Genomic DNA, 26,538 nt, shown 5'->3' on the forward strand with positions numbered 1-26,538 from the left:
GCACCCTTGCCCCCTGTGAGCGTGGAGATAATGGAGTCCAGGCCTGGACCAAACAAAATCATTCCCTTAAGGGGAGGGAAAGAAGTCACCTCCGCAGTCCATGACTTCAGCCAGAGCCCGACGGGCCCGAACCGAAAAGGCTGAAGCCTTAGCATTTAGGCAAATTATCTGCCTAATAGCATCACAGATAAAAGAATCAGCAACCCTCAAGGTCATAAATCTTTCCTGAGTAACGTCGAGAGTATCTCTCCACCCCGATCAATCCTATAAAGAGTCACACCAGAAGGTAGTTTCTCCAGCAACCGCGGCAACGGCCCCCTTTGGTTGAAACAAATATCCCGTATGTTGAAGCAACTTTCCATCCTTTATCCATGGACTCTTAAAACAAAGAGCTATCCTCAAACAGGATAGTAATACGTTTAGCAATGGTGAAGATAGCGTCATCCCTTTTAGGGACGGAACCTCACAACTCCTTTGAGAGTCCAGGGACGGGAAAGATTTGTTAAAGGTAGAAGAGAGGAACAATCCAGTCCAATTCATTCTTAATATGTTCGCAGACTAACAGAAGCAGAGAAGGATAAGGTACCACCCTGTCCTCAAACTCTATCCAATTTAGGAATTAAAGGTTCCTCAGGTAATGTGGCCTCTGGAACCACTGAATTCATCAAAAAACTTCCTTTAGAAGAAAGCGCAAATTCCTAAAACTAAAGTCTGGTTCCTCCACAGTCGGAGGATTAGAGGCAGCAGACTCCGACCCAGAATGTTCATACTCTGTAGTCTCAGAAAATACTTCATCTTCTGATAACCCTATCAGTTAAATCTAAAATTATCTGATGTCTTCTGGGAAGGAGTGCAATATGTAACCTTTCGCTTGCGCGTAGCAAAGCGAGGTAAAGCATTTAAGGCCGCAGACACCGCCGTCTGAGCTGCGCAGTAACGTCTGGTGAAAAAATGGCCCCCCTCCAGATGGAGGAGCAGCAATGCTATGGAAAACTGCATGTGTAGAGATAAGCATGTAGGGTACGCACCTCACTGGACGACAACTCCTCAGAGGTGGGCGGCTCAGTGGTAACAAACATGTTTGATATTATCACATTATCAAGGCATATGGAACATAATTGAGTGGGTCGAACAACAGCCTCCTAACATTATAAACAGGAATTACTCTTTAGGAATAGAGGGAGTGCCCTCTAAGTAACAGAATCCTCCATCGCTAGTGCAATAACCGGAGAACTATAGAAATAAAACATTTTATAAAAAAAAACTGCACCTTTATATCCCCAATGGATGTGGTACTCACCACCTCCCATGACCCAGACAGTACAGAGAGTTAGGACTCCTCTCTGATAGACACCCGGTCAGGAAAGAGGGAAAGAATCATATGGTGCAAAATGTAGGACCGTCCCTGCTATGAGAAAAAGCACGCCAAGCTTGTAAGATGCATGGCTCTCAAAGTGAAAGTGAAACCTGTATATTCTATAACAGCTTATGAGCCCAAAACATCTTACACATAAAAGCAGCATAAAATGAAACGTATAAGATTATTCCCCCCTGTTCAATAATCCCCCTCAGGAGATATTTACCCTTGATTCTATACAGATAAAAGGAGTCACACTGTGACCCTGTCTTCTAGCGTTATCATACATGTATAAAAAAATAAAATAAAAAATGAAACGATCTTACCAGAATCTATGCCGTGGAACAGGAACATGGCCTTTCAAGTGTGAGTTAGTAGCATCGCTCCTGACATGAGAGCAGAAAGCAGGCAGCGAAACTCGTCAACGGGAAACACGGGGTGGTTTCACAGAGACGACACTCCCTGCATCTCCGGACTCTAACTTTCACCCATGCTCTCACTGAGAGGCTGACAGGACTACTTAAAACTCCAGTCCCATTGCGAAGAGTACTACCGTCCATAAGAGACTACGCTGAATCTCCCAACACTTCTCTGCCAACCTCCTGTGTCGAAAGGCAAAGAATGACTGGGGGATGAGGGGAGTGGGGGAGGTATTAAAGCCTTTGGCTGGGGTGTCTTTGCCTCATAGTGGTGGCCAGGTTCTTAATTCTCACAAGTAATGAATTAAGCAGTGGACTCTCCTCCCATTAAGATGAAAAGGGATGCTGATCTTTTATAACTGGTAGACTAATGAAAGTATATGTATAATATTCAAAATGAATTGGGTACGGATACATTATATGTTATTACTGTTCACTGACCACTACATCATGGGGTGATTATTTGTATTTTTTTTTTATGAAGATAGAATGGATTATACTGCCTTTAATGTGCCATTCATTTGAAAAGGGATTTTGAAAAAAACTAAATTTATGCTTACCTGATAAATGTATTTCTTTCTTGACACGGTGAGTCCACGGATCATCATAATTACTATTGGGAATATCACTCCTGACCAGCAGGAGGAGGCAAATAGCACCACAGCAAAGCTGTTAAATCCCTTACCCACAACCCCCAGTCATTCGACCAAAGGGAAAGGAGAAAGGAAGTAATATAAGGTGCAGAGGTGCCTGAGGTTTATATAAAAATAAACTGTCTGAAAATACAGGGCGGCCGTGCACTCACCGTGACAAGAAAGAAAGAAATTTATCAGGTAAGTATAAATTTTGTTTTCTTTCTAATGACACGGTGAGTCCACGGATCATCATAATTACTATTGGGAATCAATACCCAAGCTAGAGGACATGGATGATAAGGGAGGGACAAGACAGTTAGCCTAAATAGAAGGCACCACTGCTTGAAGAACCTTTCTCCCAAAAGAAGCCTCAGCTGGAGCAAAAGTACCAAATTTGTAAAATTTAGAAAAAGTATGTAAAGATGACCAAGTGGCAGCCTTGCAAAACTGTTAAACAGAAGCTCCATTTTTGAAGGCCCAAGAAGAAGAAACAGCCCTTGTGGAATGAGCCGTGATCTTCTCAGGAGGCTGCTGACCAGCAGACTCATATGCCAAGCGAACAACACCCCTCAACCAACAGAAAAGAGAAGTAACCGTAGCTTCTGACCCTTACACTAAGACTGGCGAAAATCCTTAGTAGCCTGTAAATAATATTTCAATGCAAAAACTACATCCAGGTTGTGCAACAAACGTTCCTTATGAGAAGAAGGATTAGGACACAAAGAAGGAACAACAATTTCTTGATTAATATTCTTATCCGAAACAACCTTGGGAAGGAAACTTAGAGCAGCATGCAGTACTACCTTGAAAAATAAGAAAAGGAGACCCACACTGCAATACTAAAAGCTCAGAAACTCTTCGAGCCAAAGAGATAGCAACAAAAAACAAAACCTTCCAGGATAAAAACTTAATATCCAAAGAATGCATAGGCTCAAATGGAGCCTGTTGAAATCTTAGAACTAAATTAAGACTCCAAGGAGGAGTCACAAACTTAAACATAGGCCAGATTCTAACCAGGGCCTGACAAAAAGACTGAACATCTGGCACATCTGCCAGACGATTGTGTAACAAAATAGATAAAGCAGAAATTTGACCCTTCAAGGTACTTGCAGATAAACCCTTCTCCAGACCGTCCTGGAGAAAAGACAAAATCCTCAAAATCCTAACTCTAGTAGCCATTAGATTCACACCAATACAGATATTTACGCCATATCTTATAATAAATCTTTCTAGTCAGACTTACGAGCCTAAATCATAGTCTCAATAACCGACTCAGAAAAACCACGCTTAGATAATATCAAGCGTACAATCTCCAAGCAGTCAGCTTCAGAGAAACGAGATTTGGATGAAGGAAGGGCCCCTGAAGTAGAAGGTCCTTCCTTAACGGAAGACTCCAAGGTGGAAAGGATGACATCTCCACCAGATCTGCATACCAGATTCTGCGAGACCACGCTGGTGCAATGAAAATCACAGACGCCCTCTCTTGTCTGATCCGAGCAATGACCCGAGGAAGAAGGGCAAACGAAGGAAACGCCTATGCCAGACTGAACTTCCAAGAAACTGCTAGTGCATCTATCAGTACAGCCTGAGGATCCCTTGACCTCGATCCGTACTTCGGAAACTTGGCATTGTGACGAGATGCCATAAGATCCAATTCCAGTAGACCCCATCTGAGAATCAAACTGGAACACACCTCCGGATGAAGTTCCCACTCCCCCGGATAAAAAGACTGCTCAGAAAATCTGCTTCCCAATTGTCCACCCCTGGAATGTGGATCGCAGACAGACCGCAGTTGTGAGCCTCCACCCACTGAATAATTTTGGCTACCTCTGTCATGGCCAAGGAACTCCGAGTTCCTCCCTGATGATTGATGTAAGTCACTGACGTTATATTGTCCGACTGAAATCTGATAAACTGGGCTGAAACTAGCTGAGGCCAGGCCAGAAGAGCATTGAAGATGGCCCTCAGCTCTAGAATATTTATGGGAAGAATTGACTCTTCCCGAGACCATAGACCACCCTGAGCCTTCAGCGAGCCCCAGACAGCTCCCCATCCCAGCAGACTGGCACCCGTGGTCACGATCACCCAGGTAGGCATGCGAAAACAGGTTCCCTGAGAGAGAAGATCTTGAGACAACCACCACGGAAGAGAATCTCTGATCTAGCACAATCTTTGGGGACAGATCCGTATAGTCCCTGTTCCAATGTCTGAGCATGCATAACTGCAGAGGCGTGAGATGGAACCGAGCAAACGGAATGATGTCCATGACAAACCATCAGACCAATAACCTCCATACACAGGGCCACTGACAGCCGAGGAGAGGACTGAAGAGCAAGGCATGAATTGAAAAATTTTGATTTCCCTGCTTCTGTCAGACAAATCTTCATTTCTAGAGAATCTATAATGGTTCCCAAGAATACCACCCTTGTAGTCGGAATCAAGGAACTTTTTCCTTAATTCACCTTCCAACCGTAGGAGTGCAGAAAAGACAACTCCTCCTCCTTGTGGGAGCTTGCTTTTTGAAAAGATGGCGCCTGAACTAGAATATTGTCCAGATAAGGTGCTACCGCAACCCCCTGCAATCTGAGCACTGCCAGTAACACACACAGGACCTTTGAGAACACCCTGGTTGCTGTTGCAATACCAAAAGGAAGAGCCACAAACTGAAAATGCATGTCTAGGAAAAAAAATCTCAGAAACTTGTGATGTTCCTTGTGAATGGGAATATACAGATACGCATCCTTCAGCTCTACAGTAGTCATGAATTGATCCTCTTGAACCAGAGGAAGAATAGATCGAAAAGTTTCCATCTTGAAAGACGGAACTCTGAGAAATTTGTTTACACACTTGAGATCTAAGATGGGTCTGAAAGTTCCCTCCTTTTTGGGAACGTTAAACAGATTGGCATAGAAACCTAGCCCCCGCTCCTGGACTGGAAACGGAACAATCACTCCCATGTCGGAAAGATCCTGAACACAACTTAAGAATATCTTTCTTTTTATCTGGTCTACAGATAACCTGGACAGAAGAAACCTGCCCTTGGGAGGAAAAGTCTTGAACTCTAGTTTGTATCCCTGGGACACAATATCTGCCACCCAGGGATCTGGAACATCTCAAACCCAGGCTTGAGCGAAAGAGGAAAGCCTGCCCCCACGCGATCCATTCCCGGATCGGGGGCAGACCCTTCATGCTGATTTTGAGTCAGCAGTCTTCTTAGATTTCTTCCCCTTGCTCCAGGACAGATTGGACTTCCAAGAGGGCTTGGACTTCCAAGAGGGCTTGGACTTCCAAGAGGGCTTGGACTTCCAAGAGGGCTTGGACTTCCAAGAGGGCTTGGACTGATCCTGCTTGGAGGAGGAAGAGGAAAACTTACCAGAGAAGGAACGAAAGGAACCAAAATTACTCTGACGACCCTTCTGTTTATTTCTCTTATCCTGAGGGAGAGAATGCCCCTTCCCTCCCCTAATATCAGAAATAATCTCAGCCAAACCCGGCCCAAACAAGGTCTTATGCTTGTAAGGAATGGATAAAAGCTTAGATTTAGATGATGCATCCGCAGACCAGGAATTTAACCATAAGGTCCTGCGCTCCAGAACAGCAAACCCAGAAATCTTTGCTCCCAACTTGATGACCTGTAAAGAAGCATCCGCAATAAAAGAATTAGCCAATTTTAAAGCCTTAATTCTATCCTGAATCTCCTCAAGAGGAGTATCCCGCTGAATAGAATCAGACAACGCATCAAACCAATACGCAGCCACACTGGTAACCGTAGCAATACACACAGCAGGCTGCCACTGGAACCCCTGGTGAACATACATCCTTTTAATCAAAGCCTCCAACTTCTTTTCCATAAGATCCTTAAAAGAACAACTATCCACAATAGGAATAGTGGTCCTCTTGGCCAAAGTGGAAATTCCTCCCTCTACTTTAGGAACCTTCTGCCAAGACTCCTTAATAGAATCCAGAACAGGAAACATCTTCCTAAAAATTGGAGAAAGGGAAAAAGGAATTCCAGGCTTCTCCCATTCTCCTGTAATAATCTCAAACACGACCTGGAACAGAAAAAACTTCCGCCATGGAAGGAACATCAAAAAATTTATTAAGTTTACTAGCCTTCTTGGGAGTAACTATGACCGTCAAGTGAGTCATCCAAAGTAGCCAAAACCTCCATGAGTAACAAACGGAGGTGATCAAGCTTAAATCTGAAAGAAACAACCTCAGAATCAGCAGAAGGAATTACACTATCAGAGTCTGAAATTTCACCCTCAGACGCTACAGAAGTATATTCCTCCTCAGTTCTATGGGAAGAAACATTTGACATATTTGCAACAGAGTCACCTTAAACTTCCTTTTGTACTTGCCCTGCAACAATAGAAAAGCAGACAAAGCCTCAGAAACAGCAAAGGATATGTGAGTAGCCATATCCTGCAAAGAAAAAACAACCTGAGACGAAATGCAGGGCACTGCATGAGAAGAGGATAGAGATTGGGATGATTGGGGAGAAAGCTGAGGTATAGCTTGCACAGGAGAATCCTGAACAACAGTCTCCTTAGAAAATGAAGGCCCTGAATCAAAAAGCCTATCCCTATAATGTAATGTTCTCTCAATACATGAGGAACAAAAAGGGATAGGTGGCTCCACATTTGCATCTAAACATAAATTGCAAGGAACAGCTTGCAAGTCCTCTTGGTCCATCTTTCCAACAATTAAACAAAAAAATGAATTCAGCCAGAAAAAAAATGCAGAAAAAATGTCCCAAAAATATAACGTTACTATCCCTTTAAATAACGTTAACAAGAAAAAGCCCAAAAATAAAACTCACCCTGAGCCCTAATTAGTCACCTCTACAAGTCTTGCTGAGGTGCTTACCTCCTCCAGAGGATGCAGAGACTCCCAAACAGTCCGGACTTCACTCTCACAATAACTGCTCTAAACGTAGCACCAGAGCAGCAGCGGAGAACCTCACTTCCGCAAACAAAAGAACACGGAGAGAAAGAGCGTGCAACACTCCTGCCCAACAGTCTCCGCCCATCGTGGGCATCTACATCACCTCCCGGCCAGCATGACAGTATAAACCGCAACATCGCCGCGAGAAAAGAAACTGTAAACCAAAAGTGTCTTACCAAAGCAATTCTGAATAACAGCCACTCCTAGTAAAAAACAGCACACACCCAAAAGCTGCAACAAGGAGTGAATATTTAGCACTCCCATAAGACCAAGCCGTTTATCCTCTACAGGGCCCCAAAATACTGCCACAAGATAAAAAACCTGCCCACACGCAGGAATAATAACCCAAATCACCCAATAAGTGACAAACTTTCTGTCCCCAGAAAATAAAAACAGCACTTACCCCCATAAAAATCTGCCCGGCAGCAGCGCAGCTCGCAAAGTTTGAAAGGTATCACTCCTTACATGGACCTGTGGGAAACAAAAAAGACTGAGTAAACCTACTCAGACTTTTGAAAGATGGGCAGCATAAACTACTTGGGAGGCGCAGAGGAGATTATACCCCCCAAGTTCTACAAATGCTTAAAAGCCACCACTGCTCTACTGAAGAGACTAACATGGGCTACGGCTAAACCCATAAAAGACCAGAGCAAACCTGCTTTGCCTAAAAAATAAACTCTTGATTGAAGAATCAGACACCTAACTTTACCCCTCTTGCAACTGATACAAGCAAAGAGAATGACTGGGGGTTGTGGGTAAGGGAGCGGCATTTAACAACTTTGCTGTGGTGCTCTTTGCCTCCTCCTGTTGGTCAGGAGCGATATTCCCAATAGTAATTTTGATGAACCGTGTCATTAGAAAAAGTGAAATCTCTCTTTAATTTCAAGTTATCACTGTAGTAATTAACCACACACACTGTGATAATATATAGACCCAACTAGCAATTGTTAAATATAGTCTAATGATAAATGTTGCTATTCATGGCCAGTTAGGCTTTGCTTCTTAGTTATGGGAGTCTCAACTTTATAGTCTATATGAAGTTTTGTTAGTGGGTTAGATTGCTTTTGATAACTCTATATGCATGTATATTAGCTCTAAAAAGACAAACACTTTAATTTGTTAAGTTTTTAGAAAGAGCATCATTTTCTGTTTATGAGCTAGTCACACGCATATTGACTTGCATTCAGTATAGCTAGATATAGACGAGATCATTTTTTTTAGCAACACTCATGTGACTTATCGACTAGCAATTTGTTTCACTGAATACCTTTTGAAGAGCAATTGCTGACCATACTTTCCTTATTTGCTTACTTATTGGTCGACCTGCAATATTCTGCAGCACTAGTACATTATCTGTTCACTTCTTTTTTTGAATTAAAGAAGTGGCTAATTAAATGTGTGAAGGCCCATCTGGAAACATAGAAAAGTTTTTACAATTTTGATCTGTTCTTTGATCAATAGAAACTGAAACAGCTAAAGCAAGGACATATGTAATTTGTTATTTGTCAGTATACTGATTAAAGAGGTTCTATTTATTAATTTATGTTATACCAACGTGTGAATGAATTTTCATAGATTTTGTTTGCCCTATGGGTTAAACCTACACCGGTACTTTATTGTTTAATTTGAATTTGAACACACATCCTAACACACTAATTCTATTATTTGTAACACTAAAAATTAATACATATAAGAAACAGAACATACCTTTGTGGTGTTTTTCGCTGCGTTTTTGCTGGACCTCTTCCTTTTCGTTTCTGTACTACAATTTCAACATCTTGTTCTTCACTCATATCATGATGTTCATCCTCCTGATCTGGTGGACTATCCACTGTCACTGCCTTTTTTCTACCTCTTTTTGGAGTCTTTACCGATGACTCTTCTTTTGTCACTGTCCCTTTTGCAGACTTTGGCGGTCGCCCCCTTCTTGTTTTTTTAGGTGGACTATTCTGTTCATCCTCATTTTCTAGCAAGTCATCCTTTAAGCGCTTGTCTGGCCAAGATTGGTCATCTGACTCAGATGCAACAGTGGCCCTTTTTCGTCCACGCTGACCAGTTCTAGATTTCTGTAGATCTGTAGATTTAGACAGATCTTCCATGCTCAGACTATCCTCTTGGTCAATAAATGACTGTTTTTTGCGTCCTCTAGGTTTTTCAATTTCAGACTAAAGAAAAACAAAAATGTAATCATTAAATATATAATATATGCTTACCTGAGAAATTAGAAGATAAGAGCAAGAAAAAAGTAGCGGGGGAAAAAAAGGATGTGCATACTTTAAAGTGAATGTAAATTTTGATGCTAAAGTGCCCGGTTTTTAAAAATTCTATTAAAAACGGGGGCACTTTAATTCATCAAAATTTACATTTCACTCGTGTTGTGAATTTTTTTTTACCTTGTGGGATTATTATCCTCCTGCTAACAGGAAGTGGCAAAGAGCACCACAGCAGAGCTGTCTATATAGCTCCTCCCTTGACTCCACCCCCAGTCATTCGACCGAAGGTATAGGAAGAAAAAGGAGAAACTAAACGGTGCGGAGGTGACTGAAGTTTTAAACCAAAAAAATATAACCTGTCTTAAATTGACAGCGCGGGCCGTGGACTCGTCGTATCTTAGAAGAAATCAATTTATCAGGTAAGCATAAATTACCTTTTCTTCTATAAGATACGACAAGTCCACGGATTCATCCTTTACTTGTGGGAAACAATACCAAAGCTACAGGACACGGATGAACGGGAGGGACAAGACAGATACCTAAACAGAAGGCACCACTGCTTGAAGAACTTTTCTCCCAAAAACAGCCTCAGAAGAAGCAAAAGTATCAAATTTGTAAAATTTGGAAAAAGTATGAAGGGAAGACCAAGTCGCAGCCTTACAAATCTGTTCAACAGAAGCATCATTTTTAAAAGCCCATGTGGAAGCCACCGCTCTAGTAGAATGAGCTGTAATTTTTTCAGGAGGCTGCTGTCCAGCAGTCTCGTATGCCAAACGGATGATGCTTTTCAGCCAAAAAGAAAGAGGTAGCCGTAGCTTTTTGACCTCTACGCTTTCCAGAATAGACAACAAACAGAGAAGATGTTTGACGGAAATCCTTGGTCGCTTGCAAGTAAAACTTCAAGGCACGAACCACGTCCAAGTTATGTAAAAGACGCTCCTTCTTAGAAGAAGGGTTAGGACACAGAGAAGGAACAACAATTTCCTGATTAATATTCTTATTTGAAACAACCTTAGGAAGAAATCCAGGTTTAGTACACAAAACCACCTTATCAGAATAAAATAAAAGATAAGGCGAGTCGCATTGTAACGCAGATAGCTCAGAAACTCTTCGAGCAGAAGAGATAGCAACTAAAAACAGAACTTTCCAAGAAAAAAGTTTAATATCTATGGAATGCATGGGTTCAAACGGAACCCCTTGAAGAACATTAAGAACTAAATTCAAACTCCATGGCGGAGCAACAGGTTTAAACACAGGCTTAATTCTAACCAAAGCCTGACAAAACGACTGAACGTCTGGGACATCTGCCAGACGCTTGTGTAGTAAGATTGACAAAGCAGAAATCTGTCCCTTTAAGGAACTAGCTGATAACCACTTCTCCAATCCTTCTTGGAGAAAGGCCAAAATCCTAGGAATCCTGATCTTACTCCATGAGTAGCCTTTGGATTCGCACCAATAAAGATATTTACACCATATCTTATGATAAATTTTGCTAGTGACAGGCTTCCGAGCCTGAACCAAGGTATCAATGACCGACTCAGAAAATCCCCGCTTAGATAGAATCAAGCGTTCAATCTCCAGGCAGTCAGCTGCAGAGAAACTAGATTTGGATGTTAGAACGGACCCTGAATGAGAAGGTCCTGTTCTCAGTGGCAGTTTCCACGGTGGCAGAGATGACATTTCCACCTGGTCTGCATACCAAGTCCTGCGTGGCCACGCAGGCGCTATCAATATTACCGAAGCCCTCTCCTGTTTGATTCTTGCAATCAGACGAGGTAGAAGAGGAAAAGGAGGAAACACATAAGCCAGGTTGAACGACCACGGTACTGCTAGAGCATCTATCAGTACTGCTTGAGGATCCCTTGATCTGGACCCGTAACAAGGAAGTTTGGCATTCTGACGAAATGCCATCAGATCCAATTCCGGTGTGCCCCATTGATGAATCAATTTTGCAAACACCTCTGGATGGAGTTCCCACTCCCCCGGATGAAAAGTCTGACTTAGAAAATCTGCTTCCCAGTTCTCCACACCTGGGATATATATTGCTGATAGATGGCAAGAGTGAGTCTCTGCCCATTGAATTATTTTGGAAACCTCTATCATCGCTAGAGAACTCTTTGTTCCCCCTTGATGATTGATATATGCTACAGTCGTGATATTGTCCGACTGGAATCTTATGAATTTGGCCGAAGCCAGCTGAGGCCACGCTTGAAGCGCGTTGAATATCGCTCTCAGTTCCAGAATATTTATTGGTAGTAAGGACTCCTCCTGAGTCCACACACCCTGAGCCTTCAGAGAATTCCAGACTGCACCCCAGCCCAAGAGGTTGGCGTCCGTCGTCACTATGACCCATGCTGGCCAGCGGAAGCACATTCCCTGGGACAGATGATCCTGTGACAACCACCAGAGAAGAGAGTCTCTGGTCTCTAGATACATATTTATCCGCGGAGATAAATCCGCATAATCCCCATTCCACTGTCTGAGCATGCACAGCTGAGGTGGTCTGAGATGTAAGCGACCAAACGGAACTATGTCCATTGCCGCTACCATTAGTCCAATGACCTCCATACACTGAACCACTGATGGCCGAGGAATGGAATGAAGTGCTCGGCAAGTGGTTAAGATCTTTGATTTTCTGACCTCCGTCAGAAAAATCTTCATGACTACTGAGTCTATCAGAGTTCCTAGGAATGGAACCCTTGTCAGAGGAACAAGTGAACTCTTTTTTATGTTCACCTTCCACCCGTGAGTTCTTAGAAAAGCCAACACGATGTCCGTGTGAGATTTGGCTAGATGGTAAGTTGATGCCTGAATCAAAATATCGTCCAGATAGCGCGCCACTGCTATGCCCCGCGGCCTTAGAACCGCCAGAAGGGACCCTAGCACCTTTGTGAAAATTCTGGGAGCTGCGGCGAACCCGAAAGGAAGGGCCACAAACTGGTAATGTTTGTCCAGGAAGGCGAACCTGAGGAACTGGTAATGATCTTTGTGGATAGGAATGTGAAGATACGCATCCTTTAAATCCACGGTGGTCATATATTGACCCTCCTGGATCATTGGTAAAATTGTTCGTAGTGTCTCCATCTTGAACGATGGGACTCAAATTTGTTTAGAGTTTTGAGGTCTAAAATCGGTCTGAAGGTTCCCTCTCTTTTGGGAACCACGAACAGATTGTAGTAAAACTCCTGCCCTTGTTCTACTTTTGGAACTGGGCAGATTACACCCATGGTATATAGGTCTTCTACACAGCGTAAGAACGCCTCCCTTTTTGTCTGGTTTACAGACAAACGTGAAAGATGAAATCTCCCCCTTGGGAGAGAATCTTTGAATTCTAGACGACACCCCGGGTCACAATTTCTAATGCCCAGGAATCCTGAATGTCTCTTAACCAAGCCTGAGCGAAGAGAGAAAGTCTGCCCCTACTAGATCCGGTCCCGGATCGGGGGCTGCCCCTTCATGCTGTCTTGGTAGCAGCAGTTGTTACCTTTATTCCAGGTCTGGTTAGGTCTCCAGACTGACTTGGATTGAGCAAAGTTCCCCTCCTGCTTGGAGGCGGATGAGGAAGTAGAGGCACCGCCTTTAAAGTTTCGAAAGGAACGAAAATTATTCTGTTTGGTCCTCATTTTAACCATCATGTCCTGAGGAAGGGCATGACCTTTACCTCCAGTAATGTCAGAAATGATCTCCTTTAGTTCAGGCCCGAATAGGGTTTTACCCTTAAAGGGAAGAGCTAAAAGCTTGGATTTAGATGACACATCAGCAGACCATGACTTAAGCCATAACGCTCTACGCACTAAAATGGCAAAGCCGCTAATTTAGCCATTTGGAAAGCGGCATCTGTAATAAAAGAATTTGCTAGCTTGAGAGCCTTAATTCTATCCAAAATATCATCTAATGGGGTCTCAACCTTAAGAGACTCCTCTAGAGCCTCAAACCAAAAAGCTGCTGCAGTAGTTACTGGAACAATGCACGCTATAGGTTGCAAAAGAAAACCCTGATGAATAAACAACTTCTTTAGAAGCCCTTCTAATTTTTTATCCATAGGATCTTTGAAAGCACAACTGTCCTCTATAGGTATAGTTGTACGCTTAGCCAGGGTAGAAATAGCTCCCTCCACCTTAGGGACCATCTGCCACGAATCCCGAATGGTGTCAGATATGGGAAACATTTTCCTAAAAGTAGGAGGGGGAGAGAACGGAATGCCTGGTCTATCCCATTCCTTAGTAACAATGTCCGAAATTCTTCAAGGGAATGGAAAAACATTAGTGTAAGTAGGGACCTCTAGATATTTATCCATTTTACACAGTTTCTCTGGCGGGATGACAATAGGGTCACAATCATCCAGAGTCGCTAAAACCTCCCGGAGTAACAAGCTGAGGTTTTCAAGCTTAAACTTAAAGGCCGTCACATCTGAGTCTGTTTGAGGGAACATCTTTCCTGAATCAGAAAGCTCTCCCTCAGACAGCAATTCCCCCACCCCCAAATCAGAACACTGTGAGGGTACATCGGAGATGGCCAATAAAGCAGAGGGCTCAGCATTTACTCTAATACCGGACCTACTGCGCTTACCCTGTAAACCAGGCAGTTTAGATAATACCTCTGTAAGGGTAGTAGACATAACTGCAGCCATATCTTGCAGGGTGAAAGAATTTGACGCACTAGAAGTACTTGGCGTCGCTTGGGCGGGCGTTAATGGTTGTGAAACTTGGGGAGAATTAGATGGCATAACCTGATTCTCTTCTGACTGAGAATCATCCTGAGACATACTTTTATCAGCTAAAATATGTTCTTTGCAATGTAAGGCCCTTTCAGAACATGGACACATTTGAAGTGGGGTTCCACAATGGTTTCTAAACACATAGAACATTGGCTTTCCTCAATGTCAGACATGTTAACACAGGCTAGTAATGACCACAAACAGGCTTGAAAACACTTTAATTTGTGAAAAAAATATCAATCTGAAAAAACGGTACTGTGCCTTTAAGAGAAAAAAAAGCATACAATTTTTCCAAAACTGCTTTAAAACGATAAAATTATCTCAATTTTTTGATAAATGTATCCCAACTTGTCAGCTAAGATTGCCCCACAAGGAAAGGAATACTTAACCCTTAAGAACCAAAAACGTTATACCAAAAACGTTATAGTTGCACAAAAACACCCTCTGCACCTCACCACAGCCCTGCTGTGGTGCCTACCTGCCCTCTGGTGTCTGCAAAATCAGATTAACTCTTTGATTAGGCCCAAACTTTCCTGAAAGGCCCACCGGAGTTGGAGCTTGCTGCATGCATGGGAAACTGCAACTGCACAACTGAGGCGCGAAAATAGGCCCCGCCCATCTAACTTGATGTCTCACAGCCTTAACAATAACCGCACCAGATCAGTCTATTACCTAGCCATGTGGGTTCATATACCCATCTAAATGAAGCCATGTGTACCCTCCATTGTTAAATAAATTGAAAACTCACCGGTACCATTTAAAATAAAAAAAGTCTTGCTTGAAGAAAATAAAAACTAACATTTTATCACCTCTTTCACTTTACCCTTCCTATTACTTAGAGTAGGCAAAGAGAATGACTGAGGGGTAGAGTCAAGGGAGGAGCTATATAGACAGCTCTGCTGTGGTGCTCTTTGCCACTTCCTGTTAGCAGGAGGATAATAGCCCACAAGTAAAGGATGAGTTCGTGGACTCGTATCTTATAGAAGAAATGTAAATTTTAGCAGGAGGATAATATCCCACAAGTAAAGGATGAATCCGTGGACTCGTATCTTATAGAAGAAATGTAAATTTTGATGAATTAAAGTGCCCCTGTTTTTAATAGAATTTTTAAAAACAGGGAACTTTAGCATCAAAATTTACATTCATTTTTACTGCAGACAGAAAAAACAACAAAAAATAAAAAAAAATGTGTTGGTCTTGAGGACTCTAACCACCATGAAAGAAATTAGTCCACAAGCTACTATAACCCCTGGGGAACTAATACCCAAAGCTGTGGAGTCGACGAGTAATCAGGGAGGGACAAAACTTACTCAAACCATGCCATGAATAGGTTGGGATACGAGGGGGCCAAACTCGACCCCATGGCCGTACCAACCAGCTGGAGGTATTAAGTGTTTTCAAACCTGAAGTAATTATGGGTTAAGCACATTATCAGCCAATCCAAGAGTACTTCTATAGGGGGGACCCATATAATCTTTAAAGTTACACAACGCTTGTCTCACAGCCTCTACACCCATATCATGCGGGATAATGGTGTAGAGGCTATTAACATCAAGAGTGACCAACAAGCAGTGTCTAGGAAACCGTCTGTCCTGCAGAAGATTGATGAGCTCTATAGAGTCCAGTAAAAAGCATTTTTACTGGACTCTATAGAGCTCATCAATATTCTGGCTGATGATGTGCTTAACCCATAATTACTTTAGGTTTGAAGACACTTTCTACCTCCAGCTGGTTGGAACGGCCATGGGGTCGAGTTTAGCCCCCTCGTATGCCAACCTGTTCAAGGCATGGTTTGAGAACAAGTATCTATTTAGCTCTAGAGACCCCAATGTTCTTCTGTACCAACGGTACATTGATGACCTCTGTGATCTGGGGGGGGGGGGGGGGAAGAGACCGCTGAAGCACTTGCAATTTAGATTCACAACCTGAACACATCAGAGTCTGCTGTCAAATTCAAGAGTGAGATGAGTACTGAAAGCATACACTTCCTGGACCTATGTATATATAAATCTGAAAGTGATGAGGATTGCTACTTAAAAACGACTCTATACGCCAAACCAACTGAAACACTCTGTTACAGTTTGACAGTTACCATCCAATACAGTTCAAGAAAGGGATTGTAAAATCCCAGTTTATGAGGGTTATACACAACAGTTCTGAAGTGGACCGGAGAATGGTACAGCTCGAAAAGATGAGTGAAGTTTTTGAACAGGGGATACAACCCGAATATGCTCTCTGAAATCCTAGGGAAAGGGATACAATATGATTGCAATGTTCTCATACAAAGAAAGTAAAAAAAGATCCATTTCATCACCAGCTATACTCCTGCCACCACTAGTGTAAGAGAAGTCATTAAAAGAAATTGGCCCCTGATCAGTGGCGATAGAACTCTACACTTCAAGGATAAGCCCCCTTCAAGGTTGGTTCACAAGAGTGGCCGTAGCATGAAATCCCTGTTAATGAAGACTGACCCCTGAAAGAGAGAAAAGACATGGCTCCAAAAAAAAACAAAAAAAAAAAAACAGAATTTATGCTTACCTGATAAATTACTTTCTCCAACGGTGTGTCCGGTCCACGGCGTCATCCTTACTTGTGGGATATTCTCTTCCCCAACAGGAAATGGCAAAGAGCCCAGCAAAGCTGGTCATATGATCCCTCCTAGGCTCCGCCTACCCCAGTCATTCGACCGACGTACAGAAGGAAATATGCATAGGAGAAACCATATGATACCGTGGTGACTGTAGTTAGAGAAAATAAGTAATCAGACCTGATTAAAAAAACCAGGGCGGGCCGTGGACCGGACACACCGTTAGAGAAAGTAATTTATCAGGTAAGCATAAATTCTGTTTTCTCCAACATAGGTGTGTCCGGTCCACGGCGTCATCCTTACTTGTGGGAACCAATACCAAAGCTTTAGGACACGGATGAAGGGAGGGAGCAAATCAGGTCACCTAAATGGAAGGCACCACGGCTTGCAAAACCTTTCTCCCAAAAATAGCCTCTGAAGAAGCAAAAGTATCAAATTTGTAAAATTTGGCAAAAGTGTGCAGTGAAGACCAAGTCGCTGCCTTACATATCTGGTCAACAGAAGCCTCGTTCTCGAAGGCCCATGTGGAAGCCACAGCCCTAGTGGAGTGAGCTGTGATTCTTTCAGGAGGCTGCCGTCCGGCAGTCTCATAAGCCAAACGGATAATGCTTTTAAGCCAAAAAGAAAGAGAGGTAGAAGTTGCTTTTTGACCTCTCCTTTTACCAGAATAAACAACAAACAAAGAAGAAGTTTGTCTGAAATCTTTAGTGGCCTCTAAATAGAATTTTAGAGCACGGACTACGTCCAAATTGTGTAACAAACGTTCCTTCTTTGAAACTGGATTCGGGCACAAAGAAGGTACAACTATCTCCTGGTTAATATTCTTGTTGGAAACAACTTTCGGAAGAAAACCAGGCTTAGTACGCAAAACCACCTTATCTGCATGGAACACCAGATAGGGCGGAGAACACTGCAGAGCAGATAACTCAGAAACTCTTCTAGCAGAAGAAATTGCAACCAAAAACAAAACTTTCCAAGATAATAACTTAATATCTACGGAATGTAAGGGTTCAAACGGAACCCCTTGAAGAACTGAAAGAACTAGATTAAGACTCCAGGGAGGAGTCAAAGGTCTGTAAACAGGCTTGATTCTAACCAGAGCCTGAACAAACGCTTGAACGTCTGGCACAGCTGCCAGCCTTTTGTGAAGTAAAACAGATAACGCAGAAATCTGTCCCTTCAGAGAACTTGCAGATAATCCCTTCTCCAAACCCTCTTGTAGAAAGGATAAAATCCTAGGAATTTTTATCTTGTTCCATGGGAATCCTTTAGATTCACACCAATAGATATATTTTTTCCATATCTTATGGTAAATTTTTCTAGTTACAGGCTTTCTAGCCTGAATCAGAGTATCTATTACAGAATCTGAAAACCCACGCTTTGATAAAATCAAGCGTTCAATCTCCAAGCAGTTAGTTGGAGAGAAACCAGATTCGGATGTTCGAATGGACCTTGAACAAGAAGGTCCTGTCTCAAAGGTAGCTTCCATGCTGGAGCCGATGACATATTCACCAGGTCTGCATACCAAGTCCTGCGTGGCCACGCAGGAGCTATCAAGATCACCGAAGCCCTCTCCTGGTTGATCCTGGCTACCAGCCTGGGAATGAGAGGAAACGGTGGGAAAACATAAGCTAGGTTGAAGGTCCAAGGTGCTACTAGTGCATCTACTAGAGTCGCCTTGGGATCCCTGGATCTGGACCCGTAACAAGGAACCTTGAAGTTCTGACGAGACGCCATGAGATCCATGTCTGGAATGCCCCATAAATGAGTTATTTGGGCAAAGATTTCCGGGTGGAGTTCCCACTCCCCCGGATGGAATGTCTGACGACTCAGAAAATCCGCTTCCCAATTTTCCACCCCTGGGATGTGGATTGCAGACAAGTGGCAGGAGTGATCCTCCGCCCATTGAATTATCTTGGTCACTTCCTCCATCGCCAGGGAACTCCTTGTTCCCCCCTGATGGTTGATATATGCAACTGTCGTCATGTTGTCTGATTGAAACCTTATGAATTTGGCCTTTGCTAGATGAGGCCAAGCTTTGAGAGCATTGAATATTGCTCTTAGTTCCAGAATGTTTATCGGGAGAAGAGATTCTTCCCGAGACCATAGACCCTGAGCTTTCAGGGGTTCCCAGACCGCGCCCCAGCCCACCAGACTGGCGTCGGTCGTGACAATGACCCACTCTGGTCTGCGGAAGCTCATTCCCTGTGACAGGTTGTCCAGGATCAGCCACCAACGGAGTGAATCTCTGGTCCTTTGATCTACTTGAATCGTCGGAGACAAGTCTGTATAATCCCCATTCCACTGTCTGAGCATGCACAGTTGTAATGGTCTTAGATGAATTCGTGCAAAAGGAACTATGTCCATTGCTGCAACCATCAATCCTATTACTTCCATGCACTGCGCTATGGAAGGACGAAGAACAGAATGAAGAACTTGACAAGAGCTTAGAAGTTTTGATTTTCTGACCTCTGTCAGAAAAATTCTCATTTCTAAGGAGTCTATTATTGTTCCCAAGAAGGGAACTCTTGTTGACGGGGAAAGAGAGCTTTTTTCTATGTTTACTTTCCATCCGTGAGATCTGAGAAAGGCTAGGACGATGTCCGTATGAGCCTTTGCTTTTGACAGAGACGACAGGATGTCGTCCAAGTACGGTACTACTGCAATGCCCCTTGGTCTTAGAACCGCTAGAAGGGACCCTAGTACCTTTGTGAAAATTCTCGGAGCAGTGGCTAATCCGAAAGGAAGTGCCACAAACTGGTAATGCTTGTCCAGAAAAGCGAACCTTAGGAACTGATGATGTTCCTTGTGGATAGGAATATGGAGGTACGCATCCTTTAAATCCACCGTGGTCATAAATTGACCTTCCTGGATGGTAGGAAGGATCGTTCGAATGGTTTCCATTTTGAATGATGGAACCCTGAGAAATTTGTTTAGGATCTTGAGATCTAGAATTGGTCTGAACGTTCCCTCTTTTTTGGGAACTATGAACAGGTTGGAGTAAAATCCCATCCCTTGTTCTCTTATTGGAACTGGATGAATTACTCCCATCCTTAACAGGTCTTCTACACAATGTAAGAATGCCTGTCTTTTTATTTGGTTTGAAGATAATTGAGACCTGTGGAACCTTCCCCTTGGGGGTAGTTCCTTGAATTCCAGGAGATAACCTTGAGAAACTATTTCTAGTGCCCAAGGATCCTGAACATCTCTTGCCCAGGCCTGAGCAAAGAGAGAAAGTCTGCCCCCCACCAGATCCTGTCCCGGATCGGGGGCCATCCCTTCATGCTGTTTTGGTAGCAGTGGCAGGCTTCTTGGCCTGCTTACCCTTGTTCCAGCCTTGCATCGGTCTCCAGGCTGGTTTGGGTTGAGAAGTATTACCCTCTTGCTTAGAGGATGTAGAAGTAGAGGCTGGTCCGTTTCTGCGAAAGGGACGAAAATTAGGCTTATTTCTAGCCTTAAAAGACCTATCCTGAGGAAGGGCGTGGCCCTTTCCTCCGGTGATGTCTGAAATAATCTCTTTCAAATCAGGACCAAACAGTGTTTTGCCCTTGAAAGGGATGTTAAGCAATTTTGTCTTGGAAGACACATCCGCTGACCAAGACTTTAGCCAGAGCGCTCTGCGCGCCACGATAGCAAACCCTGAATTTTTCGCCGCTAATCTCGCTAATTGCAAAGCGGCATCTAGAATAAAAGTGTTAGCCAATTTAAGTGCATGAACTCTGTCCATAATCTCCACATACGAAGATTCCTTATCGAGCGACTTTTCTAGTTCTTCGAACCAGAAACACGCTGCCGTAGTGACAGGAACAATGCATGAAATTGGTTGAAGAAGGTAACCTTGCTGAACAAACATTCTTTTAAGCAAACCCTCTAATTTTTTATCCATAGGATCTTTAAAAGCACAACTATCTTCTATGGGAATAGTAGTGCGTTTGTTTAGAGTAGAGACCGCCCCCTTGACCTTAGGGACTGTCTGCCATAAGTCCTTTCTGGGGTCGACTATAGGAAATCATTTCTTAAATATAGGGGGAGGCACAAAAGGTATGCCGGGCCTTTCCCATTCCTTGTTTACTATGTCCGCCACCCGCTTGGGTATAGGAAAAACATCGGGGGGCACCGGAACCTCTAGGAACTTGTCCATCTTACATAATTTCTCTGGAATGACCAAATTGTCACAATCATCCAGAGTAGATAATACCTCCTTAAGCAGTGCGCGGAGATGTTCTAATTTAAATTTAAATGTTACAACATCAGGTTCAGCTTGTTGAGAAATTTTCCCTGAATCTGAAATTTCTCTCTCAGACAAAACCTCCCTCCTGGCCCCTTCAGATTGGTGTGAGGGTATGTCAGAAGCGTTATCAGCGTCCTCTTGCTCTTCAGTGTTTAAAACAGAGCAATCGCGCTTTCTTTGATAAGTAGGCATTTTAGATAAATTATTTGCAATAGAATTATCCATAACAGCCGTTAATTGTTGCATAGTAATAAGTATTGGCGCACTAGATGTACTAGGGGCCTCTTGTGTGGGCAAAACTGGTGTAGACACAGAAGGGGGTGATGCAGTACCCTGCTTACTCCCCTCATCTGAAGAATCATCTTGGGCACTATTATTATCTGTGGCATCATTGTCCCTACTTTGTTTGGACACCATGTCACAATTATCACATATATTTAAATGGGGAGACACATTGGCTTTCATACATATAGAACATCGTTTATCTGATGGTTCAGACATGTTAAACAGGCTTAAACTTGTCAACAAAGCACAAAAAACGTTTTAAAATAAAACCGTTACTGTCACTTTAAATTTTAAACAGAACACACTTTATTACTGAATATGCGAAAAAGTATGAAGCAATTGTTCAAAATTTGTTTTTACATTTAACCCCTATACAGTCCCAGGAATCTGCTTTGCTGAGACCCAACCAAGCCCAGAGGGGAATACGATACCAAATGACGCCTTCTATAAGCTTTTTCAGTGGATCTTAGCTCCTCACACATGCATCTGCATGCCTTGCCTTCCAAAAACAACTGCGCATTAGTGGCGCGAAAATGAGGCTCTGCCTATGACTAGAGAAGGCCCCCATCTGAAAAAGGTGTCCATACAGTGCCTGCCGTTTTTTAACAACAATCCCCAAGATTATAATAACTATAAAGCGCTATAATCTGTCAAATATGCTTAGCAAGTAATCGTTTTAGCCCAGAAAAATGTCAACCAGTTTTTTAAGCCCTTATAAAGCCTTTATTCTTATACTTAATCTAAGAAAATGGCTTACCGGTCCCCATAGGGAAAATGACAGCCTTCCAGCATTATCAAGTCGAGTTAGAAATGTGGCCATCATACCTCAGGCAGAAAAGTCTGCCAACTGCTTCCCCCAACTGAAGTCACTTCATCTCAACAGTCCTGTGTGGAAACAGCAATCGATTTTAGTAACGTCTGCTAAAATCATCTTCCTCTCACAAACAGAAATCTTCTTCTCTTTTCTGTTTCAGAGTAAATAGTACATACCAGCACTATTTTAAAATAACAAACACTTGATTGAAGAATAAAAACTACATTTAAACACCAAAAAACTCTTAGCCATCTCCGTGGAGATGTTGCCTGTGCAACGGCAAAGAGAATGACTGGGGTAGGCGGAGCCTAGGAGGGATCATATGACCAGCTTTGCTGGGCTCTTTGCCATTTCCTGTTGGGGAAGAGAATATCCCACAAGTAAGGATGACGCCGTGGACCGGACACACCTATGTTGGAGAAAAAAAAAAAAAAGGCTGCTACAAGTGTGGCAGCTGTGTGACCTGTAGCACCATTCTTACTGGAGAGAAATTCCACCATCCGGGATCAACCAAATTCTACTGGATCAGACATCGGCACACCTGTACTTCGGACTTTGTAGTGTACTTCCTGTCCTGTCCGTGTGGACGCTACTGTATAGGCAAGAACAGTACCACCTTCCGCGAGAGACTTGCTAATCACAAGAGTGCTATTAGAACTGCCATCAAAGAGGGACACTCGGATCAGCCTGTGGCAAGGCACTTCCTCGAACACCACCACCCCATTTCTTCACTCAGGGCCATGCAAATAGAGTGGCCCCCCTTAAACGTGGTGGTGTAACTTTAAAGAGAATTACTGATATGTGAAGCACTATGGATTCACAGGCTTGACACTCTTTCTCCTGTTGGCTTGAATGCAAGCATAAATTATGCCTTGTTCTATTGAAGTGTGCCTTCATGGCATGGGCTGTTACACGGAGAGCCCTGCCACTAGCACAGAATATGTTCTTGATATGTAATATGTCACCTTCTTCTTTTGGGAGTTTCTTTTCTTGTCTCCTTTGTATCTATCCCTCTCTTGTGGTTTGGCACCCAGGATAGTGTACAGTGGTCTTTTATTGCCGATACTCAGTGCTTGGTTTTATATGGCCTTAATAATGCGCTACGCTGGTTGTGATGTGCCATATTGGCTATTGTGGGGTAGCAGTGATTTAATAACCAGTGTTGTAGTGTGGTCATATCCCTGTCCAATCTATTCTGTTGAGGTGATGTACATGCTTGATTCCTTAATTGACTATATACTTGTCCACTATCCAGTAGAGATGACATCTACTTTGTTAATTATAGATGGTGAATTGTGTAGTTTGAGATCCGGTAAGGTTTATGGTAGCACTTTAACGTGCCAATTTAGGTTTAGTTTTCTTTGTATGATCTGCTAGCCAGTGTTGTAAGGTGACACTGTCTAGTAGAGAGTATGTCGGATTGACCTGTTGGTGGTTTGGTTTTGGTATAGTTGATTGTGTGTGGTAATTTGGCATATTTAGTAACTAATCCGCTATGGGAATCCACACTGGTTTGAGTAAAGTGTAAGGTATGGCACATGTAAACACTTGATGCATCCTTCAGTCTTGCATGTTGTCGGCAGTTAAGAGTAGGATATATGGGGTAGGCTGTACTTTTATTTATGTTTTTCATTGATGGTTTGTTATGGTCTATTAGCTACATATTGGACAAAGTCCTTTTTGTATGGGATTTAGAAGGTAGTTGGTATAATTCGGTGTCTTGTTAACTTGGCATTTCGACAATGCTGGGCTAAAAGAAGCTGCACCCAGGTGGTAAATCGCCATAGAAAAGGCTAACAATAGTATTGAGCCAGTTGTTCGTTCCTGTGAGTGTGCTTCTCTGTGTGTGTGTGTGTGTATATATATATATATATATATATATATATATATATATATATATATATATATATATATATATATATATGTTATTTAACAAAAGGCAAGCACTCACTGGTATTTTTCCAAACAACAGTTTTTACTATACAACAAATCAGTGAACGTTTTCGGGCATCCGCCCGTCCTCAGACATGTAATGTACATTTTACTTACCACCCTTATACGTAAAAGCAAAGTATTAAAACCAAATTTAAGAATACTGCACAGTTCGTAGACATTAGGCACAATAATGGCATATAACCCTGACAGGCATATTATGTTATCCGGACTCAAGCTCATATACATTACACCCTAGATAGATTTATACTACTGTATCAGGGAATGGGACATATATATGGTCAATATTAAGATCACTCAGAGTAATCTATTATAATAATGGTCCAGGAACTACAAGTCTAACTACAAATCCATTATCCAACCTGGGGGGTACCCGAGTCATAATACCACATTATTACATCATACAAAATAATACTTATTACCAGTTTCATTTAGGGATTGCAACAATAGTTACGGATGAGGTCTGATGGGCACACTTACTAGCAGGGAGAATGACTACCTAATGAATCATGGTGTTGTAATAGGATCCAATCCTTCATTAACAGAGAGAGGGGCACACTAACTTACTACTATTGCGACTACCTGTAAGATTTGTTACAAAAAACAATGTAAATCAAAGTTAGTATTAAGGCCCTAGGGACCAATGTTTCCAAGGTAAAAATCCATTTGGATTCCCTTTGGAGGAGCATTTTAGCTCTGTTACCACCTCGAATAGGAGCTGGAATGTGGTCTATAATTATGTATCTGAGATCAGATACATTAGGATTGTGCATTAAAAAAATGCTTTGCTACAGGTTGTTCAGAACTACCAACACGTATTGTAATACGTATGGCTAACCGATGGTTGGCCATACGTATCCTCAGGTCATCCTGGGTTTTCCCTATGTAGAACTTCCCACAGGGACAGTGCAGCATGTACACTACGTGTGTAGTGGTGCATGTGACTCTGTAATTAATAGTGTAACGTTTATTTCTCCATGGGTGTACAAAGTATTTACTTTGAGATAAACCGTTACAGGTCACACAACCACTGCACCTGTAGCATCCATTCCTTTCTGAACCTAACCATGTCTTGTTCGTGTAGCTGGCTCTATTGTCAGTACGTAGTAACTGATCACGAAGGGATCTCCCCTTCCTATATCCTACCATGGGACCTTCAAAGTTACTAAATGGTAGAGATACGTCAGATTTAATAATATCCCAATTGTTCTTAAGGATATTGGGTATATCCATTTTGTCAGGGATAAACTCTGTAGAGAATATTAATTTATTATTGGTAGTCCCCTTTACTTTCTTCATTAATGCTTGTTCTTGGGTCATCGATAAAGACTCATCCAATGGCACCTGCAAATACTTTTTGTCATATCCTCGGTTCTGAAATTTGAGATGCATTTCCTTCAATTGTATTTCCTTCATACTAGGATCACTATTGTTCCTCACAACCCTCTTGAATTGCGATTTGGGCAATGCCTTCTTCAGACTTGGATGATGGCAACTCGTGGCCTCTAAAAGAGAATTGCGAACGTAGGCTTGTGGAACAATGTGGTGGTCAATCTGTGGTCACTTTTGATTATCAGCTATCTGATGTCCGGACATACCGCAAGTTGGAGGGTGACTCCACAAAGGAGTTTAATCGTATCATGGACAGATATATCGTATCAGCCATGGAATCTAACTGTCTCTCCAAGAGTCTGGGTGAATACATGATGGTGGATTTCCCCATCACTCCGGTAATATATACGCTTCTCAAGCTGCATAGATTTGAATCACCCACCAGGACGCCCGATAGTATCTTCCAGAGGTTCTATACTGCAGCCGATTGCTACCTATTTGGATACATTGTTCCAACCGCTAGTGCATAACATGCCTTCAATTGTATTAGACTCTAGAGGTCATACAATTGATCAATTTGCCTGATGTGGAGAATGAAGACATCCTAGTGACACTAGATGTCACAAGTTTATACATAGTGATCCCAGATGATGAAGGTCTGACAGAAATCAGGAGGAAACTACTTAAATATCCATACATTGGGCCACCCATGGAGGTCATCTTAGAGCTCATGGGCTATTGCTTGAAATACAATTATTTCAAATTCGAAAACAGCTGCTATCTTCAGACTGCCGGTACAGCGATGGGATCAAACATGGCCCCATCATATGCCAAACTGTACATGGCATGTTTTGAAGAGGAGGATACGATGGCATTTAAAGATCCCAGGGTGATATTATTTAAAATATATATTGATGACCTCATCCTGTTATGGAGAGGGTCAAAACAGGATCTTGAGGAATAGCTTCAAGCATGGATTAGCTTAAGCTAATGACAGCAGGACACAGAAAAAAAAAATCTTTATTTCTCAAAAAAACTATTTATGTAA

The 26,538-nt window shown here is 42.5% G+C and overlaps 1 protein-coding gene across 1 annotated transcript in view; it reads right to left on the reverse strand.

Annotated features, from left to right (window-relative positions):
• Nucleotides 1-26,538, reverse strand: part of PDS5B (PDS5 cohesin associated factor B) — an 890,287-nt gene that overhangs the window by 99,004 nt on the left and 764,745 nt on the right. The window contains exon 32 of the mRNA XM_053708457.1: nucleotides 9,066-9,523. Within this exon, the coding sequence (XP_053564432.1) occupies nucleotides 9,066-9,523 (458 nt within the window). The remainder of the gene's footprint in view (nucleotides 1-9,065; nucleotides 9,524-26,538) is intronic.

The sequence above is a fragment of the Bombina bombina genome, chromosome 3, assembly GCF_027579735.1.
Source record: "Bombina bombina isolate aBomBom1 chromosome 3, aBomBom1.pri, whole genome shotgun sequence".
Taxonomy (NCBI): domain Eukaryota; kingdom Metazoa; phylum Chordata; class Amphibia; order Anura; family Bombinatoridae; genus Bombina; species Bombina bombina.